Raw genomic sequence first — 17765 nt, forward strand, 5'->3', positions numbered from 1 at the left:
AAGTGTAACTGGATCAATTCAAACAAAGAAAAGCCGTCAACAGAAAATAAATGTGCTCCCTACTCACCCCCTCTCTGTGCCACCATGTGGGCGAACAGGTGACCATATTCATTTACTTCTACCGCCACCCAAACCCACATGACAAATGACCTGAGCCCAGAGTGGGGATGCACAAGACAAGTACAATACAGGCAGAGAATAAGTAGATACATGGCTTCTACACGCTGTATGCTTCAATGTTTCAATGTACATGTGACAAATAAAGCTAATTTCCTTCTCCCAATATAAATAATGCAAATAAAGTGAAGGAGAAAGTCAGGCAAAGTTTAATTGAAGAGCTGACCAAGCGACAGATTGGTCTGCATCATGTTTTGAGTCAGAATCAGGTTTAATATCACCAGCATATCGTCTTGGGTGTGATTATGAAGCTGTTGAAGTCTGGGATTTGCTGTTTGGAAATGATTTGGGTGTTCCACCACTCTGCAGTCTCTGAGAGGATTCCAGGAGGCAGAGGCAGCCTGCGCGAACCTCATGGAGGACATGCAGGACAGGCAGTGAGCAATTAGTGCAAAAATAAGATAAAGTAGTGAGGTACTGTTCGTGTGTTCAAAGTCCATTCAGAAATCAGATGGCAGAGGGAAAGACGCCGTTCCTGAATCACTGAGTGTGAGGCCAGTTCATCAGCTATATTTAAGAGGGAGTTAGATATGGCCCTTGTGGCTACGGGGGTCAGGGGGTATGGAGGGAAGGCTGGTGCAGGGTTCTAAGTTGGATGATCAGCCATGATCATACTGAATGGCGGTGCAGGCTCGAAGGGCCGAATGGCCTACTCCTGCACCTATTTTCTATGTTTCATGTTCCTGTAGCTCCTTTCTGATGGTAGCAACGATAACAAGGTATGACCTGGGTAATGGGGGTCCTTGATGATGGACACTGCCTTTTCAATGTATCACTCCTTGAAGATGTCCTGGATGCTACAGAGGCTAGTGCTCCTGATCAGCTGACTGAGTTTACAACTCTCTGCAGCTTATTTTGATCCTGTGCAGTAGTTCCCCCCACCTCTCCTCCCATACCAGGTTATACAGCCAGTTAGAATGCTGTCCACAGTGCATCCGCAGATGTACACAAGCAAATTAAAACTGTTACAGAATAGAAGTTCATTGGCGGTCAGCCAGATATTATTTCCAATGTGTGAAAGAATTCTCCACTTGACAATCATTCCGAAATGAACTGAATAAAAGTTTATGAAATGTGAGTAGTATTTATCCTTAACAGTCAGCATGACATCTCTGCGTGGACTGATCAACTTTGAAGCATCAGAAAGGAATGTCTGCTGGGAGTCAAACAGTTGCTGAAAATCTTATTCATTCCTTTGTTCATGTACCCAGGCTTCTTTCCAACCTCAAAATACATTCTCTACTTTCCAATATTTTGTCTTCAATATCCACTCCTGAGATAAACTAAGTGGTCACTTTTGGAATGTCACCAAAAACACTTGCAAATTCCTACAGATGTACTGCAGAGCGCATTCTCACTGGCTGCGTTACCGTCTGGCATGGGGGGGGGGGGCGGGCTACCGCACAGGGTCAAAGTAGGCTGCAGAGAGATGTTAAATTAGTCAGCTCCATCATGGGCACAAGCCTATGTAGTATCCAGGACATCTTCAAGGAGCGATGCCTCAAAAAGGCGGCGTCACCATTAAGCACCCCCATCACCCTCTTCTCACTGTTACCGTCAGGGAGGAGGTACAGAAACCTACAGGTAATGATTTAGGAACATCTGATTTCTGAATGCACATTGAACCCATGAACACTACCTTGTGCTTTTTTTTAAATTTCCTATTTTTATGCACTTCTTATTGTGGCACCACAGGGGTGTGGCTGGCAGCTCACCCCAGTATTCCTAGTGGAGCTACTTATTGCCCTTGTGTTAAAAAGTGTTTGGGTAAGTGTTCAATAGAATTATGGTGTGATGTTCAAGTTCATTTTAACTCAGGTTATACCATTGTTCATTTGTGTGCCACCCTGACTATAACCAGGCTGTGTAATAATCACCTTCTCCTATCTGTATGTGATTGAGTGAGTTCTCACCGAGCCATAGTGCTCTGTCTTCTATTGTGCTTGTCGCAATAAAAATGGCAGTTGAGACAAACAAGCTCTTCTTGTCTGTCATCATGGACCAAATGCTCACCACATTGGTGTTGGACGGATGAGGAATAAGCCAAGGGACCAAGTAGCATGCATCCCCTGCACCCTCGGGCTGGGGTCCCGAAGATGGGACGCCGACTCAGGGGGAGAACCTGGGAACTGAACACCATGCCTTCACAGGGAACCCCGATGGGGCAAGCGTACCCAGGTACGTGATGGAGCACAGTACCTGCCTCCCTCACGACCCACGCTGGGGAGCCCAGGATGCCACAGCCATGGGAGGATGGGCTATGCGGCAGGCACCACCAATGCGTCTGGAGAAAGAGACAGACCAACAGGCGCCAGCAATTAACGCCACAAGGTCCACCCTGAGGCTCCCCAGATGCAATGGTAGCAGCCGCTTGGGGCCTCACTTGACACAAGGCACAAGGCGTGGATCCCCACCGAGACGGTGGTGCACCATGCCCTGGTGCTAGAGGGTGATGTCCTGCTGGCCCTCTTTGACCTAACACCGGGTGAGCAGCGTGACGACAGGGCCCTCATAGCGGTGTTGGAGCGGAGTTTCCAGTGGAGGCCATCGGAGGAAGCAAAGAGGGAAGAACCGGGCAGCAGACGGCGCCATGTAGTAGAAGAAGTGCTGGGGGTGTTTGCAGCAGATCTCCACCACTGTACTCAGCATGGCTACCCCCAGTTCCTTCCCATGGCCCAGGAAGTGCTTGCCCTCCACGCCCTTGTAAAGGCGCTGAAGCAGGAGTGCCTTCAGCAGTATGTTCACCTGACGTCACCACCATCACTGGCAGAGGCAGAGAGGGCAGAAGTAATTTTATTCCCCCAAGGCGTTCCAGCGTTGCCCCCCTCCCATGCCGCGAGCCTGGGCTTCTGTCACCGAGACGGAGGAGGAGACTGACGAGGAGCTGCCCATGAGACAGGCCCGACCGGTGCTGCACCAGCCCCGCCGCGTGCCACAGAGCCACCTCTGTGACCAGCGTGGCGAGGCAAGCAAAGTGGCCTGGAACTACCCCGCACCAGCGCCATGTCAAAGCTCTGTGCAGCATTCAGGAAACGCCAAGACCTCCAGCAGAATCCCTCCGTTGTCTCCTCCCCAGGTGGGCCATTTGGGTGAAGAGCAAGGCTTATACATGGACTGCGTGGTGGAGGCCATCAGACGCCCTGAGTTGGTGGACATGGGGTCAACCATCACCATCAACCGTCCCGGTGTCCTCCCCAAAACGGACCAGCTACCCCCGCCTCAGTGGACAATGATGGCGGCCCAACTGGCTACAGTGACCAGTGACCGTGCGGTGATGAGAGGGAAGACGCGGCTGTGCATCGCCGTGGGGGAGAGCACAGCAGGTCACGGGGTGTGGCTCATCGACATCCATTGACCTGGACCTGCTGTGCCGCTGTTGGGGGGTGGGGGGGGGGTGCCCACGTATATGCTCCAGGTCTCTCAACCGTGGCTCTCTGGCAGGGCAGCTCCAGGAAGCGGATCGGGCGGGCACACCAGTCTCACAGTGGCCCAACGCAACGCAGAACACCACGCTGAAACCTGCGACTGGTGACGCACACCATCACTGGCCACTACAGCGCAACTCACCGTACCCTGTCATCAGCAACCACATCGGCGTAGTGTGACAAGATCAACAGCACGACTGTGCCGGCCTTCAGCGTGACTATCCAGGCAGAGGAGCACCGAGAGCTTGGATCAGGACCAGTGGCGGTGGCTGAAAGATGTCCGGGACCAACACCTCAGAAACTTAGCAGCCAGGGGTGAGAAGTGGAGCCAAGGGTAAGTGGCAGAGGCAGCGCTTCAGGTTGTAGCCGGCGGCGAGGTAGACCTCCCAACACTGACCACCAGCAGCTGCTCGGCAAGCAGGAGAGCGATCCTGTGCTGCCCGGGGTAGGTGGATGGGTGGGCATGGGATGGCAGCTGGGGTGAGTAGGGGTCCCCACCCTGGATCTTATACTCTCAGTGGGGAATGCTGGAGATGCACAACGGGTTGCTGTACTGGCGATGGCCACATTTCGACAGCAACAGACAGCTCCTGCTGCAGGTGGTCCCCCGGGACCACAGTGCTGCAGTCGGTGCATGGGCTGGTGGGGTCAGCAATCTCTGGGTGGTGAAGCCATTAGGCAAGCTGTGCAGACACTTTTATTGGCCTGGGTGCAGACAGGACGTGGAGCTGTCCGTGCATAGCTGCAACGCTTGCACGTCCCAGAAGGGGTCAGGCCACCAGTCTAAGGTGCCAATGCAGCAGTACCCGATGGGGACCCCAATGTTGCATGTTGGGGTGGACATCCTGGGCTCCTTCCCCCACACTGATGCCAGAAACTGCTACATCCTCGTGGCCAAGGATTATTTCATGAAGTGGCCAGAGCGCCACCACCACCGGTGAGAGACTCATGGAGGAGTTCTTCTGCCATTTCAGCACACTGAGACCCTTCTTCAGGACTTCTGGCTGGTGTCACTACAAACCAACAGGTTCAAGAACTCTCATAAAATGCTGGAGAAAGGCAACAGCCAGACAACATCTACAGAAAAGAGTAAACAGATGACATTTCGGGCCAAGACCCTTCATCAGGATAAAGTTCTTGATGAGTCCTGATGAAGGGTCTCGGCCCAAAACATCAACTGTTTTATTAATTTCTATAGATGCTGCCTGACCTGCTGAGTTCCTCCAGCATTTTGTGTGTTGCTCTGCATTTCCAATATCTGCAGACTTTCTCAGGTTTGGGAGCTCTGGCCACTCTCTGTCAGTGTCACAGTCGAAGTTCATTAATTCAGCACAAGCTGTGGAATTTAACTCTTTTACTTCTGCATTCCTAGCCCCCTCCGAGACCACCTAAGGAGCTACGCAATCGGTTTTATTGAGTTAGAAAGATGCAACACACTGCACCATTAGCAGTTTGATATCTCTCACATTTAATTCCATTTTTTACACAGACATTGGTAACCATTACAGTGAGTTGCAGATACTGTGATAATGATTCAAGTGTAAGGCTACAGCTACCTACCTTCATTGCTGGCTGGAGATTGACACAAAAGATTAAGTATAACAAAAGCATATTTGGTGATAGCATGTTATATAATACCAATTTATGGCAAACACAATTTTTGCAAAACTATCCATTTTTTTATTCTCTTCTCACTATATAAAGGAATAATTTTGACACCTGGCAATATTGATATCAATAGGTATTTTATGGTAAGCAGTCCTGAGAAAAACAAAAATCAATAATAATTCCTTGATAATGTGGCTTAGTTAAGAGATCGGTAGCACTCCTGTGTTGATTCTTTGGTATAAAGGAGCGTAGGAGTATTGTGATTACTCTGGGATATGTCCTTCCCAAAAGGCAAAGAGAGGGGGCATACAAATAATTGAGGAGCAAATTTTTTCCCCACTATACATCCCTTGGTAACTCATTACGCAGTTATGTGAAATCCAGGGAGAAATAAACTGAAAATCAATTAAAATGCTACACACAAAATGGTGGAGGAACACAGCAGGTCAGTCAGCATCTATGGAGAAGAATGTCCTGATGAAGGGTCTCGGCCTGAAACATTTCCATTGATGCTGCCTGACTTGCTGTGTTCCTCCAACATTTTGTGTGTGTGTTACTCTGGGTTTCCAGCATCTGCAGATTCTCTTGCGTCCATAAGAGTGCAAATGCTGAAAATCCGAGACAAAAAGAGAAATTGCTGCAAACACTCGCAGGTCCAGGCAGCATCTGTAGGAAATGAAACAGAGCTGATGCTTCAGGGTGTTGATAAATATTCCAACATTTTCTGTTTGTACTCAATACATTATGAATCCCTCCAAACGAGATGTAAAAAGAGCGTAAAAGGATATGGAGGAAAGTTCATAACTAAAACATGGAGAGGAAGAAAATTGTACATATTTTCCAAATATTCTCAGTTGACATTTGATTAATCTGCATTTGACAGACAAATAAGTAATACTCAATAGATATTCAATACTCGAGCATTAGTCATACTCAATAGATTATTCTTATTCATATAGAACAAAACATCACTTGGTATATTGCTAAGAATGCAATTCCATTGAATAATGACAGTAGTATTAACCAAGCCAGAGGAAAAGTTTTCCAGATGCACTCACTAGTTCACACATTCATCCAGCCACTCAGACACAATTACACTCTCAGAAGCATCCAGGGACACACGCACACACAAAGCCACAGCCATACACACATTGAAATATATTCGCAGAAATGTATGCTCACACAAAAAACACCAGACGTTGTACGGAATACTGAGTAGCAAAGGCTCTTTGAAATCAAGTTAGTTGCTAGGATGTGGTATGCTTCAATCAACTATTTACAGAGTCCAAGAAACCTGCATGTTCTCCAAAATATGCTTTCATTTCCAGTCAACTTTATTTCCAGTTCCTTTCTCTTCTATGGTGAGCTGGATGGAAAGCCATCACATCTCAAGATCAAACTGGTAAGAGCTGAGCTTCCACTGGCTGGTGCCTGGCTCCAGCAGGCAACGCTCTGTGAAGGTTACATGCCCTTCAGCATCGACAAGGATGATGGTGCTTGTCCTGACAATAAAATAAGTCAGATGTTTCAGTAAACTTCAAAGAACTCTGGAGTTTCGTAAAGACACGAAACAGAAAGTAAACATAAGTAAGTAAGAAAAGCCATATAAAAAGGCACCATGTTCCAGAAAACGACCAGTGATGAGCCAAGTGTCATTGTTAAGAGCAGCAAATCCAAAAAAAAAGAAACAGTTGTTAAACTAAACAATGTAGTTTATTCCTAACAACTTTGGTGAAATATTTAATCAATGAAGTAATACCACAAACTTGTCATAGCTTTTGGAGGAGTCAGGGCTTTATGCGTAGGGTCACCCATGCCAGACAGGTCAAAGGGTAGAGATCAGACTAAGGGTGGTCCACTGGTCCACCAGACCTCCAGGTTCAGGAGTTCAACTCGGGGATAACAACCCTGACTGGTAAAACAAAATTGTTAAGAAACAACAATGAAGAGTGCTTCTGCATGTGAGTGTGACAGTATTCCAGGACTTGCCTGACTGACAGTAGTTAAAACCAAGGCGAAGCTACTGACATGATGAAGAAAGCCCTGAACACAGCCAGAGATGGAAGACCTTCATTGCTGCCCTAAATGCCAGCGGTGTAACAGGCAGTAAGTAAGTAGCTAATAGCACAAGTTCATCAAAATCTGTGACCACAGAAATACTTACATTTTCAAATCCTTTTGTTTTACTAAAAAAAATGGAGATTATTAATATTTCATGTAGTACAGAGTAGCATAAACACAAGGGATTCTGCAGATGCTGGAAATTCAGAGCAACACACAAAATGCAAGAGGAACTCAGCAGGTCAGGCAGCATCTATGGAGAGGAATCTATCATCGGGACTGAAGAAAGGTCATGGTCAACTGTTTATTTGTTTCCGTAGGTGCTGTCTGACCTGCTGAATTCCTCCAGCATTTTGTGTGTGTTACTGTAGTTCTTACTTACTGCTCATTACACTGGTGGTGTTCAGGGCTTCCTTCATCATGTCAGTAGCTTTGTCTCGGTTTTTACTACTGTCAGTCATGCGAGTCCCGGCTGGAGACTCAATAAAATGTAGAAAGAATCTTCATTGCTGTTTCCATAACAGTTTTTTGTGACTGGTCAGGGTTATTAGCCCTGAGCTGAACCCCTGAACCTGGAGGACTGGTGAACCACTCTTAGTCTGGCCTCTACCCTTTGACCTGTTTGGCATGGGTGACCCTACCAAGAGCCAAAGCATAAAGCGCTGACTCCAGCCAGCATAGCTCTCCAGGTCATTGAGGCACGGAAGCCTCCAAACCACAAGGTTATGGTCCTGTTGCATGTTACCTTGTTCAGTACTGACATACATTGTAAACAGCTTCAGGGAATTAAATATTTAAAGATTCACATGCAGACAATTAGAGACTCAGTAAACCGTTCTTAACTGTTTATCAAAAAATGCTGATTACAAAGAATACTTTGATCCTGGACAGTGGAAATACAAGATATGCCCCTCATGCAATGATTGGTAAAAAATACTCTCTCCTTCACTGTGACCAAGTTTTGAGACTCTAGTTGGCTCTGGTTCGTCTGTGGCATTTTACCCAAGCAACCATTGTCAGTGTGCAAATACAATACTGTGTGAGGGTCTTAGGCACATATATATAGCTAGGGAACCCAAGACTTTAACACGGTACTGCAGTAATTTTATGTATTACACTATACTGCTACCGGAACAAAAAAAAACCATGACATATGTGAGTGATGATAAACCTGATTCTGATCTGGGTCTCTATTGTGGACTGAGAGTGGGAAGGGGGCAGGGAGAGGGGAATCATGGTTGGGAAAAGGGGAAGGGTGAGGGGAGGGAGAGGGAAGCACCAGAGAGACATTCTGTAATGATCAATAAACCAATATTTTGGAATCAAATGACCTTGCCTGGTGTCTCAGGGCTGGGTGTGTCTGCACTCATGCCAACCCCACCTCCCCTGGCATTCCTTCTCTGCCACTGCCCCCCCCCACCCTGTGGCGCTCCACCTTCACCATTCCCAACATCCTTTGCTCACACCAGAATTATAAACTCGCTTTTGCTGATTGTTAAGAAATGAATAATTTCTGTGAGGGTTCAGTGAGAGAGAACCCTCTTAATTGTTTACATTCAGGGCTGTCAAGGCCTCCAGCACCACTAAAAGCAAATTAATCTGCCAGAAACATTGGTTTCCAAATTCACCGACAAGCATGGAGGAAGGTTGACTTTAATCTTTATAAACATGAGAAAGTCTGCAGATGTTGTAAATCCAAAGTGACGCGACACTGGAGGAACTCAGCAGATTTGACAGCATCCCTGAAAAAGAGTAAACAGTAGACGTCTCGGGCTGAGACTGTTGACAGTTTATTCATTTCCATAGATACTGTCTGACCTGCTGAGTTCCTCCAGTATCCTGTGTGTGTTCCTCTGCAAAAGCACTGGCAATCAAATTCTCTTTTTTATAAATTCCCCATCATTCTGGGGTTCACCATTCTCCAGAACTTTAGATCAGAGCACAATAACCACGAGATCATAATTTTTTGAACTATTAACAACTACATCACATATTAATCAATGACACCTCCAGCTGGACCCGACCAACACAGTGTGGTCCTAAAACTTACAACACACTTCCTTAGCTATCGACCTGAATTCCTTTACTAATACTTTATCCCCTTATCTCCAAATTCTTGAAATCTAGGGCTCTGGACTTTTTTTTCTGCTATATTTGCCACATTCAGTTCCTTCTCTGCTGCCCTCACGCAAGCCTCTCACCTTCAGACGAATTTAATATCCTCTGAACCAACTTCCTAACATCTAGGTTAGATTAAATGTGTGGTTTATGAGCAACACAGACAAGGATGTGCTGGGGGCAGCCCACAAGTGTTGCCAACACAGCATGCTAACTCACTAACCCGAACCTATACATTCTGTGGAATGTGGGAGGAAAACTGGAGCATTCTGATGAAACCTGCACAGTCACAGGGAGAAAGTATAGACTCCTTACAGAGTGGGAATTGAACCCCGATTTCTAGTGTTGTAAGGCACGACGCTAACCACTACACTACTGAGCCACCCACAATGCACATCCAAAACAGCTGCTCTTACCATTCAACTGATGTCCATGTATGCTAGCCTCTGGTTAAACAATTAACACGATTTTAAAACTCTCACTCTTGATTTGAAATCGAATGCTGGCACGGGAGGGGGAGGTGGAAATGCTTTCACATCACATCCAGCTGATGGAAAAATGGGCAGTGCAGAAGACACAGGGAGCCTGTAAATTACTAAACACAAGAGATCCTGCAGACACTGGAAAATCCAGAGCCACACACACAACATGTTGGAGGAACTCAGCAGATTAAGTAGCATCTATGGAAATCAATGTTTTGGGCTGAGACTCTTAATTGGGATGTCCTGGTGAAAGGTCTCAACCTGAAAAGTCTCTCCAGATGCTGCTTGACCTGCTCTGCTCCTCCAGCATTTTCCGTGTGTTACTCTGGATGTCCAGCATCGGCAGAATCTCCTGTCAATAATAGCGCAGATGTTGGAAATCCGAAATAAAAAAGAGAAGTTTTCAATGTTTTGGGCCAAGACATTTCATCAGGACCGGAAAAGATAGGGGAAGAAGCCAGAATAAGAATCTGGAGGAGGGGAAGCAGTCCAAGTGAGAAAGTGATAGGTGAAGCCAGGTGAGGGGAAAGGTAGGTTGGTGGGGCGGGGGAAAACCAGGAGGTGATAGGTGAAGCAGTAAACGGCTGAAGAAGAAGGAATCTAATCGGAGAAATGAGTGGACCCACGGGCGAAAAGGAAGGAGTAGAGGCACCAGAGGGATGTGAAGGGCAGGTGAAGAGAAGGGGTAGAAGAGAAGTGAAAACAGGGGAACCTAAAAAAGAGAGAAGGGAGAGGGGAAAAGCTTCCAAGAAGTTAGAGAAGTCAATGTTCATGCCATCAAGTTGGAGACTATCCAGATGGAATATAAGGTGTTACTCCTCCAATCTGAGAGTGCCCTCATCGTGGCAATAGAGGAGACTGTAAACTGATATTTTGGAATGGGAGTAGGAATTGGAATTAAAATAGATGGCCACCAGGAAATCCTGCTTTGTTGAGCGAAAGTGCTGGACGAAGTGATCCCACAATCTACATAAGGCCTCACAAATATAGAGGAGGCCACATCGGGAGCACTCGACATAGCAGAGGAAACCAAAAACTGACATATCAGAATGGGAATGGGCAGTGGAATTAAAATGGGTGGGTGCTGGGAAAAACTACCCTTGTGGTGGACAGAGCAAAAGTACTTGACGAAACAGTTCCCCCAATGCATTGTCCTGTGATTAGGTTAGGGTTAATCAGGGCAGTTGGGGATTGCTGGGCTGGCATGCCTCAAAAGGTCAGAAGGGCCTACTCCATGCTGTATCGTTAATTAATAAATAAAATAAACAGATAAAGGATGAGGAATACAATGGAAACATGGAAAATTGCTCTCTTTGGAAAACTTAGAGAAAGTGGACATAGAGAGGAAGTTTCCAATAATGGGAGAGTAAGACCAGAGGGTACAGCCTCAGAATAGGGGGGGATGTCCATTTAGAATAGAGATGTGGAGGAATTTCTTTAGCCAGAACATGGTGAATCTGAGGAATTCATTGCCACAGACATCTGTGGAGGCCAAGTCATTGAGTGCATTCAAAGTGGAAGTTGATAGATTCTTGATTAGTAAGGGTGTCAAAGTTTACAGGGAAAAGGCAGGAGAGTGGGGCTAAGAGGGAGAATAAAGCAGCCATGATCGAATGACAGAGCAGACTTGAAGGGCCGAGTGGCCTAATTATCCTCCTATGTCTCCTGGTCTTATGGATGGGTGAAAAGAGATATAGAATAGAGTAAGAAACTAGTAAATGTTGTCGTGCTAAAATAAAGAAGTTTAATAAGACCATAAGACTCAAAGGCATTGGAGTTGGAGGAACCACGTCCATGTCCACTCTGTTTAGGACTTTCAACATTCGATAGGTTTCAATGAAAATTATACCTAAATGTGCAAAAACCAGAACTTCTGAAGAGCAGATAAATGCCGAAGTTTCTGTAAGCTTCCTTCTCAAATGAATGTACTTCCAACAAATCCCTATGAACATTCAAATATCCTCAGGAAGGTTCCTAAATATAATAGAACATTCCCTGCCATGTATTCCAACCCTTTCTAGAAAAGAAAACACTGCCATCAAAATTGCATGCTGTACTTGCATGCCTATCACACCACAAAGACCGTAACAGTTCCCTTGTCGTGTTCACATGACAACTGGTACAGGAACTGCAAGCAATCAGACTGGCGACTAGATTGCATAAGGATGTCTTACTCAATTGTAGAAGGCTCTATGAGATCACATCTTTGGTTTTTGTGCAAATTTGGCCAGCCTAATTTGACGCACACTTATTTCAGGGGCTGTGGTGTGTAAACTCACTGTAGTTGACAGTAAACTCACTGGAGATCCATGGAGGACAGAGACATTCCCACAAGGATACAAAGCATTCCAGAGAGGATTGACAGGTTGAGTGCTGAGACTCCACAAAGTCTTACTGGAAAATGGTCTCAAGAGAAGGAAACCAGACACTTACTTCAGGTTGAGGTCCAGGATTGAAAGGCTTATCATATGAAGAGGGTTTGATGGCTCTCGGCCTCTACTCACTGGAATTCAGAAGAATGGGGAGTGACCTCATTGAAATCTATTGAATGTTCAAAGGCCTCGACAGAGTGGATGAGGAGAGGATGTTTCCTATAGTGGAGGAGTATTAACACCAGAAGGCACAGCCTTAGAAAAGAGGGACGTTCTTTTAGGACGGAGATGAGGAGGAATTTCCTTAGCCAGAGCTGGTGAATCTGTGGAATTCATTGCACAGACAGCTGTGGAGGCCAGGTCATTGCGTATATTTAAGGCAGAGGTTGATAGATTCTTGATGAGTCAGGGCATGAAGGGATACGGGGAGAAGGCAGGAGACTGAGGCTAAGAGGGAAAATGGATCCGCCATGGTGAAATAGTGGATCAAACTCAATGGGCCAAATAGTCTAAATCTGCTCCTGTATCTTATGGTCTTGTGTCTGCCTGTATATAGTTAATATGTTTGTACTTAGCTCTGTTGATAGCTTAATGTTAATGCACCTCAAATAGGAAATGACAGTTCACAACTCACCGAGTGCCGTATATGGGAGTGCGAATGAATAATGCTGAGAACTCCTTTAAAATAGGACGGATGAAGTCCTGACCCTGTTCCTCGATATCAGCAGCTGGCAATTGGCTGGGAATAAAATGACAAAATGCCACCATCAATCAGAGCTGCAAACAGTAATGGTACTGCACTGCTTCGAATTTAATTACCTGCAATAAATCAATGGAACTTTCTTTCCAAGCCTGACCCAGTAAGTATCAGAATCAGAACTACATCTAATATCACTGACATATATTGTAAAATATGTTGTTTGCAGCAGCAGTACACTGCAAAAGTCTTAGGCACCCTGGCTTTTTTATATGGTTTCAGATGGTGTGGACTCCACACAGCCCTGAGCTCAACATCACCAAGACTGTCTAGGATAACCGTCCTACAGAGTCAGAAGCAAATGAGACTGCCAAAATCTGCAGAAGAAAGTTATGTTGAAGTTGTATGAAACATTGGTGAGGCCTATTTTGGAGTACTGTACTGTTTGCAGTTTTTGTTAACTACCTACAAGAACGATGTAAATAAAGTTGAAAAGGTGCAGAGGAAATTTACAAGTATGTTGCTGGGTCTGGAGTTACCAGTACAGATTAAATAGGTTGAGACTATATTACATGGAACATAGGAGATTGAGAGGAGGCTTAATAGAGACATACAAAACTATGAGGGGTATCGATAAGGCAAATGCAAGCACGCTGTTTCCCACTGGGGTTGGGTGGGACTACAACCAGAGGTCATGGGTTCACAGTGAAAGGTGAAAATTTAAGGATAACACGAGGGGAAACTTCTTTCCTCAGAGGGTCATGAGCTGCCAGCACAAGTGGTACATATGAGCTCAATTTCAATGCTTTGGATGAAGTTTGGATGAGTACATGGATGGTAGGAGTATGAAGGGCTGTGGTCCGGGTGCAGGTTAATGGGACTAGGCAGTTCAAATGGTTTGGCACAGACTAAATGGGCTGAAGGGCCAGTTTTTGCGTTGTACTTTTCTATGATTAACTGCGCCAAGTCGCTTGGAACAACCCACCAGCCTGCATGACCGTGTACCTAAGAAAATGATGCGGTTTTAAAGGCAAACGGTTATCACACTAAATATAGATTTGATTTATGTTTTATTCATGAAAGCATCTTCACTTTACATATCTTTTTACATCTGCCTAAGACTTTTGAAGAGTACTGTATGTACAGTGCCTATAAAAAGTATTCAGCCCCACTGATAGTTTTCATGTTTTATTGTTTTACAACATTGGATCTCAGTGGATTCATTTGGCTTTTTTTTGACACTGATCAACAGAAAAGGACTCCTGTGTCAAAATGAAAACAGATCTCTACAAAGTGATGTAAATTATTTACAAATATAAAACACAAAATAATTGATTGCATAAGTTTCACCCCCTTTAATATGACACACCAAATTATCATTGGTGCAGCCAATTGGTTTTAGAAGTCACTATTAGTTAAGGTGTTCTAAGTATATATAAACCTGTGTGCAGTCAAGGTGTTTCAATTGATGGTAGTAAGAATACACCTGTATCTGGAAGGTCCGACTGCTGGTGAGTCAGTATCCTGGCAAAAACTACATCAGGAAGCAAAAGAACATTCTAAGCAATCCCGCGAGAAAGGTTACTGAAAAGCTCAAGTCAGGAGATGGATACAAGAACATTTCCACGTCACTGAATATCCCTTGGAGTACAGTTAAGTCAATCATCAAGAAATGGAAGGAATGTGGCACAGATGTAAATCTGCCTAGAGCAGCCACCCTCAAAAACTGAAAAACCTGCAAGAAGGGGATTAGTGAGGGAGGCCACCGAGACGCCTATGACAACTCTGGAGGAGTTACAAGCTTCAGTGGCTGAGATGGGAGACACTGTCGCCCAGGTGCTTCACCACTTGTGGCTTAATGGGAGAGTGGTGAAGAGAAAGCCACTGTTGGAAAAATTTCACATGAAGTCTTGGCTAGTTTGCCAGAAGGCACGTGGGAGACTCTGAAGTCAGCTGGAAGAAGATTCTATGGTCTGATGAAACTAATTTGAGCTTCCTAGCCATCAGACACCAACACATCACCAAAAACACAACACTCCTACTGTGAAGCCTGGTGGTGACTGCATCATGCTGTTGGGATGCATCACTGCAGCAGGCCCTGGAAGGCTTGTGAAGGTAGAGGGCAAAATGAATGCAGCAAATACAGGGAAATCCAGGAGGAAAACCTGATGCAGTCTGCAAGAGAACTGCAACTTGGGAGAAGATTTTCCAACAAGACAATGACATAAAGCCAAAGCTACACAGGAATGGCTTAAAATCAACAAAGTTAATGACCTGGAGTGGCTAAGTCAGAGACAAGACCTCAATCAAATTGAGAATTTGTGGCCGGAATAGAAAAGGGTTGTTCACTCATGATCCCCATGCAATCTGACAGAGCTTGAGCAGTTTCATAAAGAAGAAAGGGGAAAAATTGCAGTGTCCAAATGTGCAAAGCTGATAGAGACCTATCCACAGAGACTCCAGGCTGTAATTGATGCCAAAGGTGCACATACTAAATACTGACTTGAAGGGGGTGAGTAATTATGCAATCAATTACTTTGTGTTTAATAATTATAATAAATTTAGACCAATTTGTAGAATTTTTTTTCACTTTGATATGAAAGTCTTTTCTGTAGATCAGTGTTAAAGAAGTCAAATTAAATCCACTGTAATTCAATGTTGTAAAACAATAAAACATGAAAACTTCCAAGGGGGAGTGGTGCAAAAATAGTGAGGTAGTGTTCTTGGGTTGGCTCTTTGCCCATTCAAAAACCTGATTGTGGAAGAGAAGAAGCTGTTCCTAAAACATTGAATGTGTGTCTTCAGACTCCTTTTCTTCCTCTCTGATGGTGGCAATGAGAAGAGAGCATGTCCTGGGTGATGGGGGTCCTTAATGACGGATGCCACCTTTTCTGGGAGTTCTGGAGTGGGGCTTAAAACTATAACTTTGGAAATGGAGTTAAGTTTCTAAACGATGAAGCAGGACCATTAAATCCTTAGAAAAGCTTGGGCTTGGAAAACATTAAAAAAAAAGGGGATTCAAACCAATCTCTTTGGCACCGAAGCCAAATGCCCACCCCACTCTTTTATGTCTGTGTCCAAGTATATAGTGATCGTTTTCCCCAAAGTCATAGGAAGTTAAATGTGGGCAAATTACTTGCTCCCAAGTACATACCCATGTTAATCTGATTAAAATATAAGGAAATATACAAATGGAACTTGATCATAATTCAACTTAATTTGTAGTTATTGAGCAGCAGCCAGCATGGTAGTGTAGTAGTTGGCATAATGTTTTACAGCACCACAATTGGGGTTCAATTCCCACCACTGTTTGTGAGGGGTTTGTACACTCTCCCCACGACTATGTGGGTTTCCTCCGGGTGCTCCGGTTTCCTCCCACATTCCAAAGATGTATGGGTTAAGATTATTAAGTTGAGGGCATGCTATTTTGGTGTCTGAAGCATAGTGACACTTGTGGGATGTTCTCAGCACAATCCTCGGACTGTGTAGGTTGTTGCTGCAAATTACACATTTCACTGTACGTTTCAGTGTACATGTGACAAATAAAACCAATCTTTATTCAGTAATTTGTTAAATCATGTGTCCTGCAAAAGTGAGCCACAGGTGACCCCTTAATATGACCATTGTTTGGATCACGAGAATGTCTGCAGCAGATGCTGGAAATCCAAAACAACGCACACAAAATGCTGGAAGAACTCAGCAGGTCAGGCAACATCTACGGAAAAGACAGTTAACATTTTGGGCCGAGAACCTTCTTCAGGACTGAGAAGAAAGGGGGAAGATATCAGAATAAAAAGGTGGGGTAAGGTAAGGAGGCTAGCTGAAAGGTGATAAGTAAAGCCAGGTGGGTGGGAAAGGTTAAGGGTTGGAAAAGAAGGAGGGGAGAGTGGAATAAAGGAGAATGAGAAGGAGGAGGGGACCCAGGGGAAATGAAAGGCAGGTGAGAAGAGGTAAAAGGTCAGATTGGGGAAATTGAGGAATTGGGGGGGGGTAGGGGGAAATTTGTTTATCAGGAGGAGAAATCGAGATTCATGCCATCAGGTTGGAGGCTGCCCAGACAGAATATAGGGTGTTGCTCCTCCACCCTGGCACAAGAGGAGGCCATGGACCAACATGTCAGAATTAGAATGGGAATAGGAACTGAAATGTTTGGCCACCAGGAAGTTTCACTTTCGCTGGATGGAATGGAAGTGCTCAACAAAGCGGTCCCCTAATTTATGATATGTCTCACCAATGTAGAGGAGACCATGTTGGGAGCACTGGACACAATAGATGACCCCAGCAGATTCACGAGTGAAGTGTTACCTCATGTGGTAGGACTGCCTGGGGTGGTGGAGGGAGTGGAGGTGCTCGAAAAAGCGGTATCCCAATTTACGACAGGTCTCTCCAATGTAGAGGCGGCCGTATCAAGAGAACCGGACAAAATATTAGAAGACCCCAGCTAATTTGCATTATTTGGATGTAGGGACTATCAGAGCCATGCTCAATGTTTGGTCAAACTTACTTTTTAGATGGAAAGATGACAGTAGTCCAAGCTGACTTGAAAGGAAACGTTACCCAAACTGGGACCAGGTAAAACTAATGGAACTTTTGCTCTTCAGATGGTGCTGCTGTGATTTAGCAGGCCAGTGGAAGAGCTGATATTCATGTGAAACAAATAGTATTAGCAGGTTGAAGACAAACATCCTACAAAAGGTGCACAGTAGCTGAATGCCCAAATTAGTATAGTCTTTCATTGATTTTACTCTAGATTTACTGAGTATACCCGCAAGAAAATTAATCTCAGGGTTGGATATGGTGACGTATATGTACTTTGATAATAAAT

General features: G+C 45.0%; 1 protein-coding gene across 7 annotated transcripts in view; it reads right to left on the bottom strand.

The window, feature by feature from the left end:
* Nucleotides 1-5030: 5030 nt before the first annotated feature.
* Nucleotides 5031-17765, bottom strand: part of tango2 (transport and golgi organization 2 homolog (Drosophila)) — a 297896-nt gene continuing 285161 nt past the window's right edge. For all 7 annotated transcript variants that reach the window (XM_072240861.1, XM_072240854.1, XM_072240855.1 and 4 more), the window contains 2 exons: nucleotides 12878-12982; nucleotides 5031-6712 (listed from right to left, as the gene is read on the bottom strand). In XM_072240861.1, coding sequence (XP_072096962.1) covers nucleotides 6592-6712; nucleotides 12878-12982 — 226 coding nt within the window. In that variant the 3' untranslated portion in view covers nucleotides 5031-6591. The remainder of the gene's footprint in view (nucleotides 6713-12877; nucleotides 12983-17765) is intronic.

This window comes from Mobula birostris, chromosome 22 (genome assembly GCF_030028105.1).
Source record: "Mobula birostris isolate sMobBir1 chromosome 22, sMobBir1.hap1, whole genome shotgun sequence".
Lineage (NCBI taxonomy): Eukaryota > Metazoa > Chordata > Chondrichthyes > Myliobatiformes > Myliobatidae > Mobula > Mobula birostris.